This window comes from Bombus huntii, chromosome 2 (genome assembly GCF_024542735.1).
Source record: "Bombus huntii isolate Logan2020A chromosome 2, iyBomHunt1.1, whole genome shotgun sequence".
Lineage (NCBI taxonomy): Eukaryota > Metazoa > Arthropoda > Insecta > Hymenoptera > Apidae > Bombus > Bombus huntii.
Window position 1 is genome coordinate 15,475,675 of NC_066239.1, and position 19,996 is coordinate 15,495,670.

A 19,996-nucleotide genomic window follows, 5' to 3' on the forward strand; every position below is an offset into this window, starting at 1 on the left:
CGCGGCTAGATTAAAATTTCCGTTCGCCTGACTGCCTTTTGCGCGGCAATAAATTCCATTAATAATGTTGCATGATACGCTTTGGCGGGTTAAGGTCCGGCTAGGCCGCGGCTTATATCGAGAACGGTACATAATTATTACGTGGAATGATCGCGGCGTTGCGTGTGACGTTGTAACCCCCGCGCCTAAACTGGCCGGCCGATAATCTCGCAGTCCGGTCTTGTTCTCGAGCATGGATACTATTAATTTCGTGTCCCTCGCCGCGCCGCTGCGCCGTGTTTTTCGATTGACTCGTTTATCTTGCTTTCCGCCGATTTCGCTGTAATTAGAAGCCTTGATGGGAAATTAATTCGTCGAGCCGGTTGCAGCATCGGATTAAAATTGTTCTTTTGAACGAGGCACGTATGGTACGTACCGGCAGTGCGATGCTGGGCGGAGTTTCTTTTGTGAAAGTTTAAGCGGCGATTGATTTCTTTCGTTCATCGAGACATAGAGTTAAGAGGGAAAGTAGATATAAAATTCAGTGACTCACAGGTGTTTTTACCAATTAGTTTGCCTCGAATTGGAATTTCCATTAAATCGCACTATGAAATAGTTAGCGTCGAATACATACGATCCCTTACGCGATTGATCTTTCTTGCACTAGCATTCGCGAAACTTTCAAAGGCCAAACAAAGCTACAAACTGGCGTATTACCTCAAGTGCCCCCCTGTGCATCGGCACGCCATTGTTTTCGTAAACGCGAGTCCACGGCCTGAAACAGAAGCGCAGGCGAACACGTAACGACACGTTGACAGGTGCACGACCAGTCGTTGGTGTTTCCGCGCGGCAGCACGCTGCCGTGGACACGCACGTGAACGCCCCCGGCCGATGAATGCGTGCAGGGAAACGCGTGTACGGTTCGCACGTGCCACGCACGCCGTTACGCTTGGAAAGCTCTTGACAACGGCCTCCTTCGATCGACCGTTCGTTCGGAAGCGTAAATGCGAGTCGCTTTATGTCTTCCAGCCCTCCGATAGATCCCTCGTCGAAGATTCACCGGACGTACGGCTGATTGGTCGAGCACATTGGTCGGCCTGATTTCCTGGAAAACGGTGCCAATTTGCCGATGAGTTTTGCCGCGTTTGCTCGATACCTTGCTGATATTCGTGACTGCTCTGGCTTAGGTTTTCCGTCTCTCGTTGCGTGATAGGACTGTGCAGCAAACAGCGTTTTGCTATATGCTTTTCAGGACAATTATGTGATGTTTTTAGGTAGTTAAAAGCTTGTGTGTAACAACGTGGTTTTAAAAAATAGACCAATAGAGAAGAAAGAGAAGAGAATGAAAAGAAAGAAAATATACGAGATACTCAAGCGGTAAAAGTTTTTCAAATGATTATCAAACAACGGATAATTTTGCCTGTAATACGCAAACCACGTGCACTATATCTTTCAAAAATGCATTCTTTCGAACTTCAATTTTACTCCATTATATCTTGCAAGAAACGATCCAAGCAAACCCTAACAGAACGCAAGACGTTGGGTATCGAGGGGTCAAAGAGGACGGTACGGTGGGAATAACCGCAATTTGACGTAACATGATGCGGGGAATAGCGAAACTCGGTCCAGAGAAAGGCAGGCAACCCTTGCAGATTCGGTCGGGCGGTCACAAGGGGGTGGAAAAGGGTCCACGAGACAGAAACCCCGGGAAAGGGTATCTGTTGTCATGGTCCCTGATGCTCCATTATTGATTAAAGATGGCTGACTGGCTGGATGGATGGATGGGCGGTGAAGTCGTGACGCCATTTTAATATGCGCAATTATAATGTGTACCCAGAGCCCCGGGGGATGATACGGGCCAGGTCAGGGAGGTGAAGGACGCGTCGCGCATGTTGTCGGTGACCCTGCTTCTTGAAACCGGTTCGCCTTCTTTGTTTGCACCGAAATCAGAGGGGAACCGCGTAATTGAGGAGTTAATTAGGACGCGTTCGGTGCTTTAATCGAGTTTCCCGTTTCTAATCTATAGTCGTTAGCGAGATTCTCGTGTTCGTCCCTGGCGTTTTTCGCCTCTTCTCAACAGGTTGCACGGTTTTCCTATAAAAATAAACGGGTACACCTTGGAAAACCTTTGCGATCGTTAAGGTAGCATAAAATTACGAGTGTAAAAAGTGAAAGTTCGTTTAAAGGAAGCAGAACAAATGAAATATAGAACATATCGTACAGTTGTTTTTTTTCAGTGATAAACATTCGATACGTGGAATTAACATTGGAACTATCGATAGTTAACACGAAGCTATTTCTACGAAAACCTGTCAAAATGAATATTTTTTTATTAGAATATTTTTATGTTTATTGATTTATTACTTTCTTACAGAAGAAATTTCATGTTATGTAGTACATTTATGGTATTATTAATCCATCTGGATCACTATGATCCCTAAACGAGGGTTGACACATTTATGAAATTGTAGAACCAGTCATTTTGACTGCTGCGGTGTTTCTAGTGTTAGCATCTAGCGATCGATCCGGAATTTTCCTGATAACTAATATCATCGTATTGAATGATACGCAATAAAAATTTTACAAACGTGTGGCAAGTTGTACGAAACGAGGAAATTGGTTAATTGGGGTTCGATAAACAGATTGCAGATTTTACACTTTGACAAGTACCAGTCATTTTGACCGGTGTTGGTATAAGTAGCCTTAATACAATATTATTTTGAGTTTGAATACATAAAAGACAAAATACAATTCGTTATATTATTCTTGTAGTTATCGTTGCGAAAGTCATTACATCATTAAGGGAAAAAAATATAACATGAATTATAAATCTTAAAATAAAATTGTAAACAGTCAATTTGAATTCCTGTTGCATAAGTAGAATCGCCTTAATAGCGTAATACGATGTGCAATTAATTTATTGCCAATTATTCGCAACATGGATAATGTCGGTAACTTTACTGCTAATTCGTCCTCACCCTGAATCTGTTAACAAGTAACTGTCTAACCTTCGCTACGACCGAAGAAACGGAAAGAAACAACCCTATTCTCGGCAGAGGCTTCATCAAATTTACACGAGAAACTTTTCCGTAGGAGAAAATACACGCGATACGTTCTCTAGCCAATCCGTTACTCCGCGGTACGGCACATGGGTGGAAAGTTTGTTACATGGGGCGGTGATTGCACGGAGGGGATGTACGCATCGGTATCAGGAGACTCGTGAAGAGATAACAGCGACGACAGCTCGTTAGCGTCGTGCGTCGGGGTTGTAGCGATGTCGCGAAGCTCGATGCCCGACAACGACCGACCGTGGGCGAACATGTCGTGGCTACAATGCCCGTACGTCTACCACAATGCCCGTAATAGGAAAATTAATGTGTGTTGTGTGTGGTCGCTACGTGCACCCCGGGGCGTTCGCGAGATCCTCGATTGTATTGTCCACGTACAATTCGGTCGTATAAACGATTAGTCAATGGAATTTGACTTGTGTCGTCTTTGGTTCGCTCGTAAAGTTTCTGAATCTCCAGTGTCCTTTGATATTCTTCTGTGGATTTTTTCCTATTTCCTCGAGAGATTCGAAACGATTCAGACGTCGATATTCGATCAGTCAAAAAAGAGGGTGGGAAGTCTTTTTAAAAATCACAGCAATTTTTACGATACATATAAACGCTGGTTTGGTAGTAAACAACTAATATCATAAACGGAGAAAATTTCTCCTGATGAAATTTTCTGATGTTCGGGGAACTTTGTTGCGAGAGTAACGTTACAGCCTGTAGCACGGACGTAACGAGTTCAACGTTTCAGTTTCCTAGAAGGTCTACTGTATTCAGTTCCTCCTTGACTTTTTAGGAAATGTCGTTCTCTTTGAATTACGCAATGAAAATTTTACCAAGGATACAAAGGATTTTTCTTTCTCGAAAGATTGTCTAATTTAAATTCCAAAATTTTTAACGTATGACGTAAGCAGCGGATGATCGATCATTCTTACGTTGTTATTTAAAATATCGAGTCTTCGAAAGGTTGGAAAAAGGGAAAGAAAGCTCGTTAAAAGGGAGGAAGCAATAGTTCCGCCGCGTATCAAACGTTGCGCCCCATCCCTGTTAAAGCGGCCGTAAACAGCGAAGCATTAATACAATTCCGCTATTTAATTCACATCGCGTCTACTCACCCTCTTTGCAACCCGTGCCGTGTATTTCATGCGAGCTGCAATATTAATCCGCGTTCGCGTGGCGTGCTAAAAGGCAGAGAGAAAATTCCCGCGAACCACCCCATGTGTGCTCTCTCTTTCGCGCTCGCGCGTCCATCAAAGGATAACGAATAAAATGGTAAATAACGATGCGAATGTTGGAACTCGAGGGGAGGATCGTCGATGACCGGATTGGGTTTTCCCTTTTCCTTCTGTATTTTCCTCGTCCTACTACCGCGTTATCGCATTTCTTATTTAAGCCGAAGCATGTTGTACGCCACCCGATGGCGCGGCTCGATAGGTCGCCGATACGAGTCGTTCGAAGAAGACGTGGCTCGTCCTCGTGGAGGATAATGACCGCTCTCGCGGTAATAGCAACTGCGAACTCCTCCTGAAAGCCTATCGAACGGCCCCTCTCGCGTGGAAATGCGTCTAATAAATATGTCGACTGTATTGCACGCGAGTCTCTTTTCTCTCTTGGAAAGTGTTTTTCAACCACAGGGTATTCCTGCTTCTTTATATTTTTCCCTCGCATCAACCAAGATTCAGACATAGCACCACGTAACCAGTTACCATTTTTAATTCACGGAAAGACACAGCACCGTGTCATCAGTTACGAGTGTGTTAATACACGTAAACGGACACGTATGTTCTCTACGCTACTTATCATCCATTATACGGTTTGAAATTTTTACCAAGAAGTTAGAACCTGCAGCACCGCGGAGGTTCGCGGAAGCGGAAATGTCCAATTCACCGCAGGTGACTTTTATCGGAAAGACCGCGAAGTGGACTAACCAGCGTGCGTTCGTAATGCAAGCTTCGAGAGGGCCGCGTATTAGTAGGTACCTTTCTCGCATAAACAGTCATTTATATGCTCACAAGCCTTAATAGCGGTAATATATCCAGTGACCAGCGCGTTAATAGGCAATAAGCGCGAGGCGACTCACCAAGTGCCATTTGCTCTCCGGGGAAAATTCTTGTTTTCCTCGAGACGGAACACGGCGCTCGCGTCCGAGAAAGAGCAATACAAAGTGATCAGAGTCGACTTGCTATGTATGACTCACATCCAGTCGATTGATCGCAGGTGACGAGGCGAAGCCGAGCGTTGGCGCTGGCGCTAGAATTTTCCCATGCGTACCCTGCCGAAGATAATAATTACGTTTCACGTCGGGAAACGTCAATCTCTCTGTCTCTCCTTCTTTCTCCGCGTTAGTCCGTGGCGATTTACCATCGTGGATACGTCTTGAATTATTATTGCGTTTTCTCCAATGGATAATTTGCATTGCCGTTCGTTCGCGCTACGTCCATTCCGCGAATGGAGAATCGATGAGCGGCGAGGAACAGCCAGCGAGGGGATAAATTTGTCGTCGACCGTGTCTTCGTCGTCTCTGGTTTTTTCCAGTCCAATACATACAACGTTGAACAGGCTGTATTTATAACAAGAGTTATTTTTAAGCTCGTACGTGTACGTAGGATTTTAAGATATTTTTTAAAGTTTGTAAAAAAAAAAAAAAAAAATCCACGGCGACCTGTTAAAATTTCAAGCCAAGTTTGATTTCTTTTGAATCTTACTACCGTCTGCACGCTGCTAGTTATTCACTTTTAAATCGTTCCAATTAGTCTAATTTGTTTCGTGTTCGCGATAAATCTTGCTTTAACAATGAGTAATTTCAACACGTTAACGCAACCCAACATAAACATATCCCCTGTCCATCTTCGCAACAACCTCAATTACCGCCCTCTGCCATCTCGTCAGACATCGAAAACAATTCAGCTAGCGGCACGCGAGCGAAAAAGAATCTCGGTCGATGAAGATAATCTGCGCCGGCATTCGCCACGAATTAATTCGTGGCCGCGGTGCGTGTCAAGCTCGTCCCGTTGTGTCGTCTCGTCACGGCAGTGGCTTGGTCGTTTTGTCGCCAGTAATTACGGGGCACGGAGGTGGGCGGCGCGTAACGTGTCGCGCGTTTCGCTCGGCGCGAGCGTGGACGTCGCGTTACGGCGCGCGCGGAAGTGTGACGCCGCGACACGCCGCTCTCCATCAGATAAACTCGCTTAACTGGCCGTTTAGCCCGGCTCGATTGAAAACCGTATAGCTCGCGCGATCGCTGCGTGTCACTGCGCTGCTTCGCACCGTTGCGTGCGCGTCAACCAAACGCCGAGTCTCCTTTTGTCCCGTGAATTTCATGCTTGTTACTCGCGTTTAACCTTCGTTGGCAGAAGACGGTTGGCTCATGGCCGGCGGTTTCATTAGTCGTCAGCTTTCTATTTTCCTTTTCGTGCAGGCCGCTGATGACTTCGAGTACTCGTTTTTCGACTACTGCGCTTAGGGTGAAACACGCGGTGGCTGTGACGAGTATTTGCACGTACCTTTCTTTGCCCAATGAATTGTTTTTTTTATCGGAGTCGTTCAATTTCCGTATTATCAAATTTTTGTAGTTGATCGCAAAGCGCTGCGAAGCGTAACGTGCAGCTAAGGAAGAGGAATGTTTGAAAATAGACGGGGTAACGATCGTCTCGAACGCATCAGAACGCGAGGATACATCGAGAGTTTCACCAGCCCGTCGATTGTTTTTCGTGGCAGGGAAGATTAACGCTGCCCGTCACCAGCAATGTATTAATGACGCCGATGATGGAACGGTACGATGATCGTCGACGTACTTACATGTACCTCGCACGGTTTTCTACTCGTTGCATGCCGTACACGGCTCTGGGGCTAATTATCACAGCTGTCGGAGTCACCGCTTCCAGATCTCCAAGATATCCATGGGTCGGCGATCAGCTACAAGGATGACACGCTCAATGTCCCTTTTATACGCTTATTTCGTTTGTACGTTCATTGCCTTTGTAATCCCTTTCGTGGCTTCCAAGGCGTAAAGGTAGATAAACTAATGGTCGAATTTGGATGCTTCGTCTGCCACGGATGTTATATTTTTCGTATAATTTCGTCGCTTAAACATCGTTCGTAAACTCGCCGCTATTTTACGCTGTTCGATTTAAAACAGTTGCAGACCTCTGCAAGGATACCAAAGTGTCACGTTTATCCTAGCGATCGGGACTGCGTCCTTCAACTCGTATAAGAGTCTGTCAAGTGACTGGTCAAAATGACTTACAAAAGCGAAAAGGACCGCGGTATGCACGATATCTCGCGTATGATCGACGCACGACAGGGGAAATATCCCCGTGGAACACGGTGTACGCGACATTATCGAGCTACGAGATCGGTCGAGTGTTTCGGCGTTCGCTTCGCCGTGTCTCGCCGGAGGTCGAGGATGAACCAGCCAATGCATAGACCCGCCTTTAAACGTATGCGTCCCGTCTGAAGTTATGCCAATAGTAGCGTGTCCCATCGAAATTGTCGGCTGTCGCAAGATTGCAACGTTGTGGGCGCGTAATGTTCGATAAAGCTCGCAATTAGTCGGCGCTGTCCTCGGCGCAAGACGCCGGGATGGAGTGGAACGTCGGTGTTCTCGGTTGGCTGGAAGAAAAGGGAGGAAAGGCTGTAATTTTCACTTACGTTGGCTCTCTGCTTCGTGGGCTGTCTTCGAGGTGGTTGGGACGCAACGTGTGATCAACGTGACTGCTTCGTCGTGCCGTCGCGTCGTGACGTTCGAGTTGAACAGAATCGCGGAGGATTGAATCGTGGCGACCCTGTGGCTGGAAATTCTTTCGACGAAAGGACAAGTCAAGTCGAACAAGTCGAATCGTTGTTTCGTTGTACGATGGCTATTTTTCATTTCCGAACAGTCGTGTTAAACAGCGCGTTACATATGAAAAGAGTACAAAAGATGAGGCTACAGAAACGCTGAAAGTAATAAAGATAAAAAGCAATAACGTCTATAGACGTTACGGAGGACATTTGTGTACGTGTTTTGATACAAAAACCGAGGATCGCTTTATTGGAATTTCAGATAAGCATAAACTTCTTATTTAACCATCTGCGGAGTATGGTTTTAACGACGTCGGTGATTAAGCGTGCAACCTCTGCTGTAAGCAATACTTTATTACGTGCACGCATACTGTGTGTAGACTCGACCGATGGACATAGTACATACTTGAAAGTTTCCGCGAAAAATCAATTATCGCGCGCCTTTAAGTTATCGATCATGCGTCTTCCAAATCACGAAAAGTCGTTTCTATCGCTTCCAGTAATTTATCTGAATCGTAATTCTGAATCTTCGCAGTCTCTCGTTGCGTATGGTTTTACGATATTCGTCTTACGACAGTCGCAGATGCGATCCATCGCGAGATTCGAAACGATTTCGATGTTTTCAGACGTACGTAAAATATTTCAGCAACCTATCATTTGCTCTGCCTATAGTAGTTCGCTTCAAGTGTTTTATTCCCATCGCTGTACGGTGCAACTACGCACGCATGCAGTCTGCTTGTTTCGAGGTCGTTCGTTGATGAAGTAGTTTGGCTCGCGTTTATCTCGCTGGGCCATCCTTACTTTGTCATTACGCGGTGCGACCGCGGTTGGAAATTTTCGTGGCAACGCGTCCACCAGCTGCTACGTCTGAATCACGCTATTCTATGAAATATCGTTATTGTCATCAATCCTGCTCGTCTAGTCATCGTAATAACGATGCCGCGATCAACTCGCATCGTCAAAAATCGTTTCAAACCTCTTTCGAGTAATATCTTTTAATTTCTTCCAAATTACCGCGAGACATTCTCCAAATCACCTCGTTTCCACTTGATAACCTCGATTACGCGCCAAGATTAGAGAAATCGTTGGAAGACCGAAGAATTCGGTTTACATTGGAAGATCCGGGAGACTGTCGGGTAACGCGAAAGAGCAAATGTTCGGCGAGAAAGGAGGAGATGTAACGAGGCAACGGAATCCAGCCTTTTTCTTCAATGGCACGCGTTTCTTTGTCCAGGTACGAGGAATCGGCGACGATTAGAGAGAGAACGGAGGCGCACGCTTCGCGTTGCGAGCGACGTGTCGCGATCCGATACGTTTTTACTTTTTTGTCACGGATAGAAGTGGAAAGACGCGAGAACGCGTGCGGTGGGCTTGATATCCTGTGAAATTGAGTCCAACGAGCGAATTCCTTCCTCCATCTACTGTCAGATGGACAACTTTTTTGTAGATTCGAATCAAAGGTAATAAAAATGTCGCTACGTGGCGGTTGGTCGACGCGTGCTGAGATTTCTATTCGAACATGGAAACACGGGTTGAACATTGGTGTTTTAACGACCCACGTTTCAAGTATAAAAAAATTCATTTGCCTTTTACTCTGGTCCTCTTTAATCGATACAAAAAGAGTCGTAAAATTTGAAAATCAAGCGGTTCACTCGCGAGGTTGTATCGACGTTTAATTAACTTTATTGGAATCGTTGGAACAAAACAACGCATCAAATCGACGATTACTTCCTCGTAGCCATCGAACCAACATCGACGTTCCCGTTTCCCCGATCGAAATGATATCCATTCGGCCGCACGAATCAATTTGGCCGATCGCGATCGATAACCATTCGCTCGCAACGTGCAATCTGTCCTGCCGTGTAATTATGCCGTGGGCCCGTTTAATGGTTCTTAAGCGACGAATATTGATCGTGCAGGAAGCGAGGGGCTCCTCGGGTCAAATTGCTGGTCGAGCGATGGATAAATCATCGAACAATTTGATCCATTAATTTTCCGTTTTTTATATCGGCCTCAGCTGTGTGTTCCGCTCTTAATACCATCGACGAACGTTCTTATTCGACGATCGTTCGTGCGAGAATCTATACCGTTCGGCGACGACTTAAGGAGAAGTTATTCGCGGGTTCCGAAAGAATTACGTCGCGATGCACTATTTTCGGGACACGAGCGGTTCGTAGATCACGATTATGATCGCGGCGCTGTCGTAACAGCGTCGCAGAGGGGACGCTGATTAATCGGAAGGTAAATATTTTTCCAGGGCTCGATAAGATCCACGCGATGCGTCTACTTTGGTTACGGCTGCCGATGCTGACTCGCGGTTCTGGAATCTGAAAAATTCCGCGCCACGCTTCCCCTAACTCGCACGAAAATAGGCCGTCGATATTACACGTGGCGGACACGAGTATCGACGATGCAAGTATCTGTCTTTATGTCGGTCCCGCTAACGGCCTGTTAAAGACGCTCGTAGAACCGAGCATCGGCAGTCGAGGATGGTTGATGGTTAATAAAAAAAAAACTGTTGTATTATGATGTCATTGTTGGCTCGCTGGCTTAAAATTAGATTCAGGGTGGTAGGATTTAATGACGCATTTATTGCGTCGTATAAATTTAACCGATAGGTACGTTGGGCGGTGCACCGACGACGTTCGAGATGGCTATTGTCGCGTGTAACATTCGCAGATAATTGTAATTTAGATTTTCTTCATCTCGTTTCACGATCGAAGCTACGCGAAACAACGGAGGAAGAGATACAATTGTCGATGCAGTAGGCTCCGCCGCGATCCGTTTGCAGCAAGGTCGGTCGAACGATTTCCGTTACGAGCCGCGTCTACGGTAAACGATTCGCGCGGCGCACAGAATGGCCGTGATAAACAGAAAATAACAGAAGCTTCGGAACCTCGGACGAAGTAGCGTTAACTCACTAACTTTAGGAGTTTGTTATTTCGGTTTTGCCGTTAACTCCCGCGAGCCAGCGACAAGAGACATTCGCCAGACCACCACGAAACGGTCCATCCGCCTCCTTCCTCTCGGCTCGGCCGAGTTGCCGACTTTCCGGCGTGTCGTGACCAATCGGGTCCACCACCGCTATCCTCGTGCTCCAAAATAACCGAAACACGCGATATTACCGCACTACGTGACGTAAGATCCTCGTGGTTCGCGCGGATTTCTAGTAACGACGGATCAACTCCGCTGCATCAACGAGACGCACGGTCGAGTTCTTGGAGCGACGTTGACGTTGCATTCTGCGACGTTGAGTTATTTTAATTGTTTCTCCATGTTTTGCCGTGCGTGACGTATAAGAATGATCATCGTGTTAAACACGGCGTAGTTGATTCTGCGCGGCAAAAATATGATAAATGGATTTTCTTAATACTCGGATGGCGGTTTTGGAAATCGATCGTTTCTTCATATCGGTGAATTTCAGATCGAATTTAGTTCGTAACACTTTGCAATTTTCTGCCGTTGAATGGTTGAGAAGAAATTAATAATAAAAGATATTAATCCAGAATATGGAGCGAACAGCACAAAATGCAAATTAATGTTTCGATTCTTCTCTTCCTTCTAAATCGTAAGATCCTCTGAAGACTACAAGGACTCTGATTATCCAGAAATTGATAAAAAGATTCCTCGATTCCCCTTTTGATACTCTACCACTCGAAAAACGTAAAACGCGACTTCGATCAAGGCAACCCTCGACAAAAGACGACCACTTGGCGCGACGTTGTATCTCGTTCTGATCGCGCTACGCGGCCATTTTGTCGAGGTGCGTCAATGGGAATAATCGCGTGGAATTCGTGTCGTCCGCGGCAGGACGATCAAAAGGTCTTTACGTACTACGGTGAACGGAACACCGTGGCTTCTTTTCATCCTCCGCCTCTCACCTCAACCCGGGCTCCTTTATAAGAACACTTACAATGGACCACACGCATACCGGTGACCTCGAAGCGAGTGCGCTTCTTACAGGGTCAGGGGCATGTGTCATCTATCTTGGGGAGGTTCATATTCAGTCGGTGACACTAATGCCTGCTCTTCGTTCTACGGGCAAGAGCTTTATCTCGCCGAACACGCGCGACGCCCGCACGTTTTTTGCCCGAGCAATCTGTTCGATGACAGACAAACGGGCTGACTCTGTGGAAAAGCCAGCTCGAAAGATTCGTCGATCTTCTGAAAGAGTTCGATAAAGTCTACGATCTTTCTACGTAGTTTTCATTCTTATCTTCGCGATAAATTGTCACGTAAAACGACAAGGATGGTTGTCTGAATTATGCCCTTTTTTCTCACGAGCTTCGTTTTTCTTTCTTTTATTCTGTCAACTTTCGGCTGTAATTATAGGCGTTCGAGAGGTCGGTCGATAGGTTGTCGGTTTTTCGATATAAATCAGTATTTTTTGTCACAGCGATGTTAATGTTACGAAAACTTACGAGGAGGTTTAATGACTGTTTACGACTTTGGGATCTGAATGGTGACACTGTTTGTGACTCGTGCTTTATCGTGGATGTGCTTTGATATTCGAGACTTGATATTCCAGCAACGCTGACACGAGTCTAAATATAATTTTCCAGAGTTTGATTACGATGTTCTTTAGAATACAGCTAAGCAATGTAAATAATTGTATTACGTATTAATAAGTGGAATTAATGTTTCAGTGGCCAACGTGGTTTTATCGGCCAGATTTCCCTCTCGGTACATCACTACCCACCAGTCACGTATCAAACGCCAGCAGTGTTCCTACTTCGTCGCCTTTGTACTCCAGGACCCACTCGCAATCGGAGGCTCCCAAGGCTCCTGACTTTCTCGATAGCAGCAAAATTCACGGACAAACACCGACGATATGCACGGTAAGACGAACCACACAATTCCCTCCACGTTTCTCAATATTCGTACACGAACATTTAAGAAGCTCGACATTCAGTGATCAACCTTTTCCTCCAAAATTGCTATAATTTTATTAATTATAATATTGTTATAAATTATAATATTGATTAAAAAGAGGAAAAGTTAATATTTATGTACAAAGAACGTTCCGCCCTGCGAATTTTAATCGAGAAGAAATCAACTTACAATCGTTCTACCGTACCACTATACATTTAAAACGTGCCCCGACCTCGATGCATCTTTTACACGTAAAACACACCACGATAGAATAACCAAGCTACATCAGTCGCGGTATCATGAAAATCGCTGGCGTAAACGGGCCAGTAATCGCCACGAGCATCGACATGCAATTTTCTCAGGCGACGCGTAATTCGGAATTACTAATTTCACGAGGACATCTTTGTACGCGCAAGCAGGTGACATGGAAGAAATTCGGATGCAAGCACGATACGAATCCCTCGTTTTATACTTAATCAGCCGTAAGTAACATGCAACACGGTCTTCGCCACCTCTTTGAATATTCTCCCCGCGCAGGAAGCTTTAAGAATAAAATATGTGTGCAGACGCGATGAGCACGGATGTCGCGCAGGTTGCGCACAGTCGAACGGGAAATTAAGTTGTCGAAGAGGAACCGCGAGCGGATAGATTGAAACGTTGCATTGAGCGCGATCCTGTGATCGATAATAGGCTGCCCATGACGGCCAAGAAGAAGAAGAAGCGAGCGAGTCTCGTTACGATGTCGTTATTAAAATTCCCATCGGGCAACGCTGTCACCTGCGTTGAAATTATCGGCTGATTGATTGCCGGCTATTTTTGCAAAATGCGCATGCCGAGGCTATCGTCGTTTTCATGCCACCGCGTACCGCGAGCAGCGTGACGCTTGCGTTTCAAGAAAGCAAGATATGGCTTCCTGAGAAACGCTTCGCCGACGGAATTTCTCTATTTACGGCGCGACCATAGTTGCCATAGAAATGACTTTGGCATTCGTGTAGAGAAGCACGATCTTAGGTCTAATTGCGCGGTTATGTTTCTTGCTACGAAGTTGACAATTGCACGAAAGTTCTTCTCATCGTCGAATTGCCAGTTTCAAAAGTGTACGTACGTCTCGCCGCGTAACTTTGAAACGTGGAAAGAAGCTTCGAGTTGCTACCTATATGGTTCGATTGGCGCGTCGCCCTCGTCGCTCGACCACGGAACTCATTTCCGAGTCTCGGAACCAGGGGGTTCGATTTAATGGGCGCCGACATGACACAGAGAGCTGCTGTCGATCGATATTCAATTTACAATTTTGTGACAAAACGGTGGACACGGTGGAGAGACGAGTTCGCGGAAGCGAAGGCCCCGATCGTCGGTCTAAGGGGGCGTTCGAGTCATTTGTCAAGATCGAAACGACGCGACGCAACGCTTCCCCTGAAACGATGAAACCGCGTGGGCGTGCGTGGCTCGTTAGGGCGCTGTCGTGGCCCCTCGTTAGCGGCGATGCGCCTGCAACAAATGATTTAAATATAATACTTAATAACGCCACACCGTGGCACCGGGGTGTATTCAATGCGCCGCGCACTTTTGTTTCTCGATTATTATTATCCCGCCGCGTAAATCGTGTCCCGCGATATTAATGGCGCGTACGGAGCGAGCAGTCGCGGCAGCGATCAATCTCGTTGTCACAATTAAATGCACCGCAACGCCGAGCCGAAGAATAATTTATATCCGGCTACCCACGTGAAGAACGAAAGCCGGAGAACTCGAACGAGATCGCGCCCGCCTGTCTTTCTACGCTGGAAGAATGGCAGCGATGCTTTTCTGGAAAAAGTCGTTTAGAGCGGAGTTCGCTGCTGGTGAACGCGTGATCGACACTCGGTTGATCGAGACTGAAATTATTGGTAACGTTGCGTTGATACGACTCAGTGGGGTCGATCGTTTGAAAATGTCGTTGGAGACTCGTGATAGATGTTGCACACCCTTTAGAGAATAATTTAAATGAATAAAAAACGATTAGGTAGGAGAAAGTGGAACACCTTTCTGCGATGGACATATAAAATTAACTTTCCTATTAAAAGTAAGTAAATGAAAAGAATCTCTAGCTATAAACAGTTAGCGGCGGCTAAATCTACGATTAGCAATGATATTGCCATTACATGGACATCGGCTATCACAGTTCAATTTTCACTAATGGTATTAGCTTTTCTGGCTTAATTTAAATCGCTGACTCCCATTAATCTGATAGAAAAAAAGCGCGTGCTCTCTCTTCTAGCAAAAGGGAAGCGCGTGCATCTCGTATCCGCTCCTCGAGTTTGATTAATGTTAAACCTCGAGTCTGATCCAGCAAATAATTGCCTTCCAGATTAATTGTTTTTTGATGGACCACGGTTGCCTGTGTTTTATTTATATTCGTTCTCGCGACCGTAATTGAAAGTCAAAATGGTGGGTTTCACCGGTGCATCGGTACGGTGGCCATTGTAAGTAAATATTGGATGTTTAGGAATCGCGTGCGAATGTAATCGATAGCGCGGCCAATTTATTTTGGAAAAACTTCGGCTCGATCGCTTTTAAGTCGAAACGCTTCGTGTGTGATCGATCTTTAACCTTTCTACGTATCTATCCGAGTACCTACGTATAAAGGCCGACACGCATGATCTTTCGTTCAGTTCGCCGCGTACTTGCACGGTCACCTTTTATAACCGCGATCGTTTCTATCTCAACTCTAATTTGCCATTGATTTATGGGAATTCGCTGTTTATTCCGCAACGTTCGGCTCTCGGGTAATTTTGACGTATCAGCTGAACTTGTCTTCGAGGTACATACCCGTGTCTAATCGGCGTATTTGTATTGCGTTTGTTTGGATATTTTTGCTCGTCGCTGGACCGTACAGGATGGTTCTTGAAACTGGGTTGGGCTTCGACTTTGTTCTCGGTTGAGATAGGAAAGCACACTAGCGGAGAATGATTTTTCAAGATTTGCCGATACTCTCTCAACGCGTAATAAATTAGAAGCGCGTTGAAAATAATTCGCTACTCGAATGAAAAATAGATTGTTCGTCTCTTAAGGTCTCGCGTTCGTTTATCCTCAGTTGCAACAATTAAATACAAAGGTAAAGATTCCTCGCATAGATACATTGTTGCATCGGAAGTGAGGATGCGCGATGTAGGGTGCACTTATCGGCGGGGTCATTATTCGTTGGCGTTCGTGCGTTTATGAGCGAACCACCGACTAGGTACCCATGGTTTGCCGCTTTTATTTTTCCAGATAATCCATTTACTCGCGTCTATGCATCTGGTGTTTATCCGTGGCGCAGTCGTTTATTAGCGAGCAAGTAAGTAAGACGATTTACGTCGAACGCGTTTCTTCGGCCCGTTTCGATTTCGCTCGCGTGAAACGCGTGCATTAACGGGTTTATGGACAAATCATCCGTTCCTCGAAACCTCCGTCGAGCCTATCGACTCGTCTTCGTTTTAACTCGCCTTCAATTTGCCGTCCTGCCACGCCGGTCGCGCCCCCTTAAATTTCATCTCTACGTTTCACGCTGTTGGCTTCTTCGTTCCTTTTTCTCCGTCCGATCTCTCGTACTTAATCTTCAACAGGTATCGTTTGGTCGTAGGCTAGTTTTACGTTAGGTCACTTATTCCTTATTTTACTGCTAGCTATTCAAACACTTCCAAACTCGATGCTCGACGATCTGCACACTGTTGAGGGGAATAAGAGGAAGGAGAATTTTATTGGTGCCGGGAGTACGTAACGAATCGTGTAATTAGTAATCGGTGAACAGCGGGTGCTTCACACTCGTTCTGGCGAGCAACGCCCACGCGATCGGTGGAGTTGCGAAAAGTGGCATCGCGCGGTATATAAATTCGATATTGCCCAACGACCGGCTCGTTTCAGCGGTAGCTAATTGCAGTTGACGCGTAGAAAGTGCATGATAAAGGAAGCTAATCTCTGCCGCGAACTGCATCAATAACGCTACCGCTTACGTAAGCTAACACGTATGGTAATGAATAATATATTAGCTGTCGAGCGAATTTTGCGATCCACCGCGAAGAAACGGCCGGCCGTTTCCGCCTGGCAGAGGAGGAGACAGATAAGGAAGATGGAGCCGCTTTCAGTTTGTAATCTAATAATAATAAGAGCAGGTGAAAGCGCATAGGTGATCGCGAACCATGGCTGGCTAAACTTGTAAAGCGGTGTTGCGCTTTTTTCTCCAGTTTTAGAACCCCTTTTTCCATAACATGAAATTACCTTGTGAATCTCTCTAATCTTACGCCTGTTACCGCTTTTATCGCTGTACTTTTTCCGATAATACACCAATAATATTTTTACACATACGAAAAACATGCTCTTCGATCGAAAAGATCCGATCTCTACGCGTCTCGCTACCCGTTCGCCTCCTCTCAGTCCGGCAGTCGCCTAATTACCGCTTAAATTCACGTTACACGATGTCAATTACGATTTCATGGAGAGCAACTCGACGACGTACAGTGGCATGAACCGAATGGAATCCCGCTACCGGCGACCAAGAAACATGGTCCGTAATAAGGGACCGTGGAAGGGGGAGAAAAAAAAATCATTAACTAATCATTAACTGTAACCGTTTACCGGTCGCGAGGAGAGATTCAAAGAGGGGCCGACGCGGTGACGAGGCATCAAGGCGACCGGTGACCAACCGCTAATGACGATGACTTTTTGCTGGCCATTTTTTTTTTATCTGCCTGCCGGCCACTTTTCACCGAGCTTCGTGGCCAGCGACGCGATCTCTAATTACGGTTATTACGAAAATATTTCGCCGGTCGGCGCCGATCGCCGCTTCCGTATTTTTTTACGCGCGGATTACGAGCTATCTTTGCGTCGCGTCGCGTTTTATATTCCGTTTCGATTCACCGCGAAAAATCGAATCGGCCCCGGGGCCAAGAATTTATTCGATTGGAACGCCGTTACATCGAGCTTACATTTACATCTTCTCTGATCTTTGAAGCGATTCCAAGTCCTCGAACAGCGTGCTGGCTCCGAGTAAGTGTTTGCATATCGAGGCTTGAAATTCTGCCGAGATTTCGCTGTAATATTTGTCGAGGTAATTTTTATTCACCGTAGACAGACAACATAGAATAATATTTTCTTTTGCACGAAAATTAGTTAACGAAATTTATTTTTGAATGAAACATTTCTCGAGGAAATTTGCGTAACATATTTATTTCGTTGAGAAGAGTTTCCTTCTCGACCACACCCTACGACTTTCGACCAGTCAAAGTCTCGTTAAATTCAAAGGCGGAGAACGTTGTTCGTGCACGGTTCTAACCGATCGACAACGGAGATCGGAACGATGCAACACACGAGGGGGACTGCACTCGTTTTGGGGGATGTTCCTTCGCGTTCGAAAACGGGCAAAGTAAGTAGAAACGAAGTAATTAGCGTTTCGAAAAGTTTCGTCGGACTGTCGTATCGGTAGGGGCCGTGGAGCGAGCGGGGCGGAAGCTAATTGCGCCGACGTTTAATTAGATCGTTTGCACCCGCGGCCCGCGCTGCCCTTCGTATCAAACTTGCCCTGTCCTCGCGATACGGATCAGCCTTAATTCACCGACTCGCCCGTCTGCCCTGTTAATCCCGCTCCTACGGCCGCGGAACCGCTGCTAAATTTAGCGCGCTCGTTGATTCGCCTGCACCGACATTACGCACGCGCGACCATCGATACTTCCATACGATACCTCTTTCTCTCTCTCTCTCTCTCTCTCTCTCTCTCTCTCTTTTCTTTGGTGTATATACTACTTTTTCCATCTATGAAACTTCAACGATAACGTAAGAACCGAGAGATTTGATTTTCGAAAGATGGCAAAAAATGCATCTCACGTCCATTTGACTTTCCACTTTATCACGTACAAAGTACAGTGCAATCACATTTAGTTCTTCTTTGAGATTTCATGATTTTATTTCGTCGATCAACAGTCAACTTTTCCACTCATCGACTATAATAAATTCAGCTTTTTCCCCCGGCAAAATGTGTCCGGTCACGTAATCTGCTTTTTCATGGTCGCACCACGACCAAGAACCTCTCGAGCAACGACAGTGTCTACCTTATTAGTTATTCGACCGGTCGCCGGCAAAAAAGCCAATAATTTTACCGGTGCCAGCCCTAACGACGAGTCGCTCGACAAAAAGCACAATCTATCAAATTGTCACTGCTCTTTCTATTTCATAGTTACGAGGCCTCCTAATAAGCAATCTTCGACGCGGTACCGTAAATCGACCGAACGAGTTCCGGCTAGTACCGATTTCACTGACTACCATACGTCGGTGGCAGTCGTCGAAATTTCTGTCTCTGAGTTACGCGCGCCCAGCTTCCAGCGTCCTTGATTGAATTAACTTCCAATTAGAGTCGATTTTAGTTGACGTTGATAGCTGAATCCGTCACGGTCTCCGCGATTCGAGCTCTTAACGAACTCGGCATTACGTATACCGTGATACTTGAGATTAATCAAGAATCTTAGTAGAGATTGATTAAGTATTGAGTTTTCTGATATTCAGCCGATCGTTCGATTTTTCAAATACGCGCTGGCAAACATACGCGGCGTTCTATCGCGCCAAGTTCTAACAACGTATCGTAACTCTGACCGAAACATCGTCGTTGTCATCCGACTCGAGCTATCGAAGATTCTTTGTAATTTCGCGTCGTTTCGTCCACAATGTTCGGTCTGTCTACTTTCGACTACTGTGTTTCTCGAGAAACCGTGACGTTCGCGTCACGAACAGCTTTTATTTCCGAAGAAAAATCCCTCGAACAAGTCCAGCATCCTCCGTCCGAAGCCCACGACGAACGCCTTTCATTCATCCTCGCTCCTTTTATCCCCGACCAGTTCCTGAAAGTTTGAATCGACGTCGTCGCGGCGAGTACGCACATCAGTCAATGCGGCCGCGGCCGGTTCAACGTCCTTCTTCAGCGTTCATCAGCCGGCACAATCAGCCTAGACTCTGGCGATCAACGCCGTCATCGTTCGAACGACGAACAACCGGCGACTAATAATCTCTCGATCTTGTTGTCCTTTTTCTCCCACCGCGCCGCGCCGCCACGCTAATAAGTCATTTCGTCGAGCGTTGGATGTCGCCGCGCCGCTTCGTGAACAAGTCCCTTCATGGACTTTATGAACGATGTTTTCATTGCTGGAAGACACTTCATCGTGGTTCGTTAATTATTTCCGAGAACCGGAGATAAAGGGTACGAAAGAACGTTTCGACACGGGATTTCGTATTCCTACGCTCATTTCCGTCTTCCAGCTGTTTTTCACCGACCATTCTGTTTGCTATTCCTTTTTGCCTCGCGTTCGATA

The 19,996-nt window shown here is 46.0% G+C and overlaps 1 protein-coding gene across 2 annotated transcripts in view; it reads left to right on the forward strand.

Annotated features, from left to right (window-relative positions):
* The window catches only part of LOC126878093 (zinc finger protein basonuclin-2-like), a 264,566-nt gene that overhangs the window by 15,794 nt on the left and 228,776 nt on the right, over nt 1-19,996 (forward strand). For both annotated transcript variants that reach the window (XM_050640542.1, XM_050640543.1), the window contains exon 2: nt 12,461-12,652. In XM_050640542.1, the coding sequence (XP_050496499.1) occupies nt 12,461-12,652 (192 nt within the window). The remainder of the gene's footprint in view (nt 1-12,460; nt 12,653-19,996) is intronic.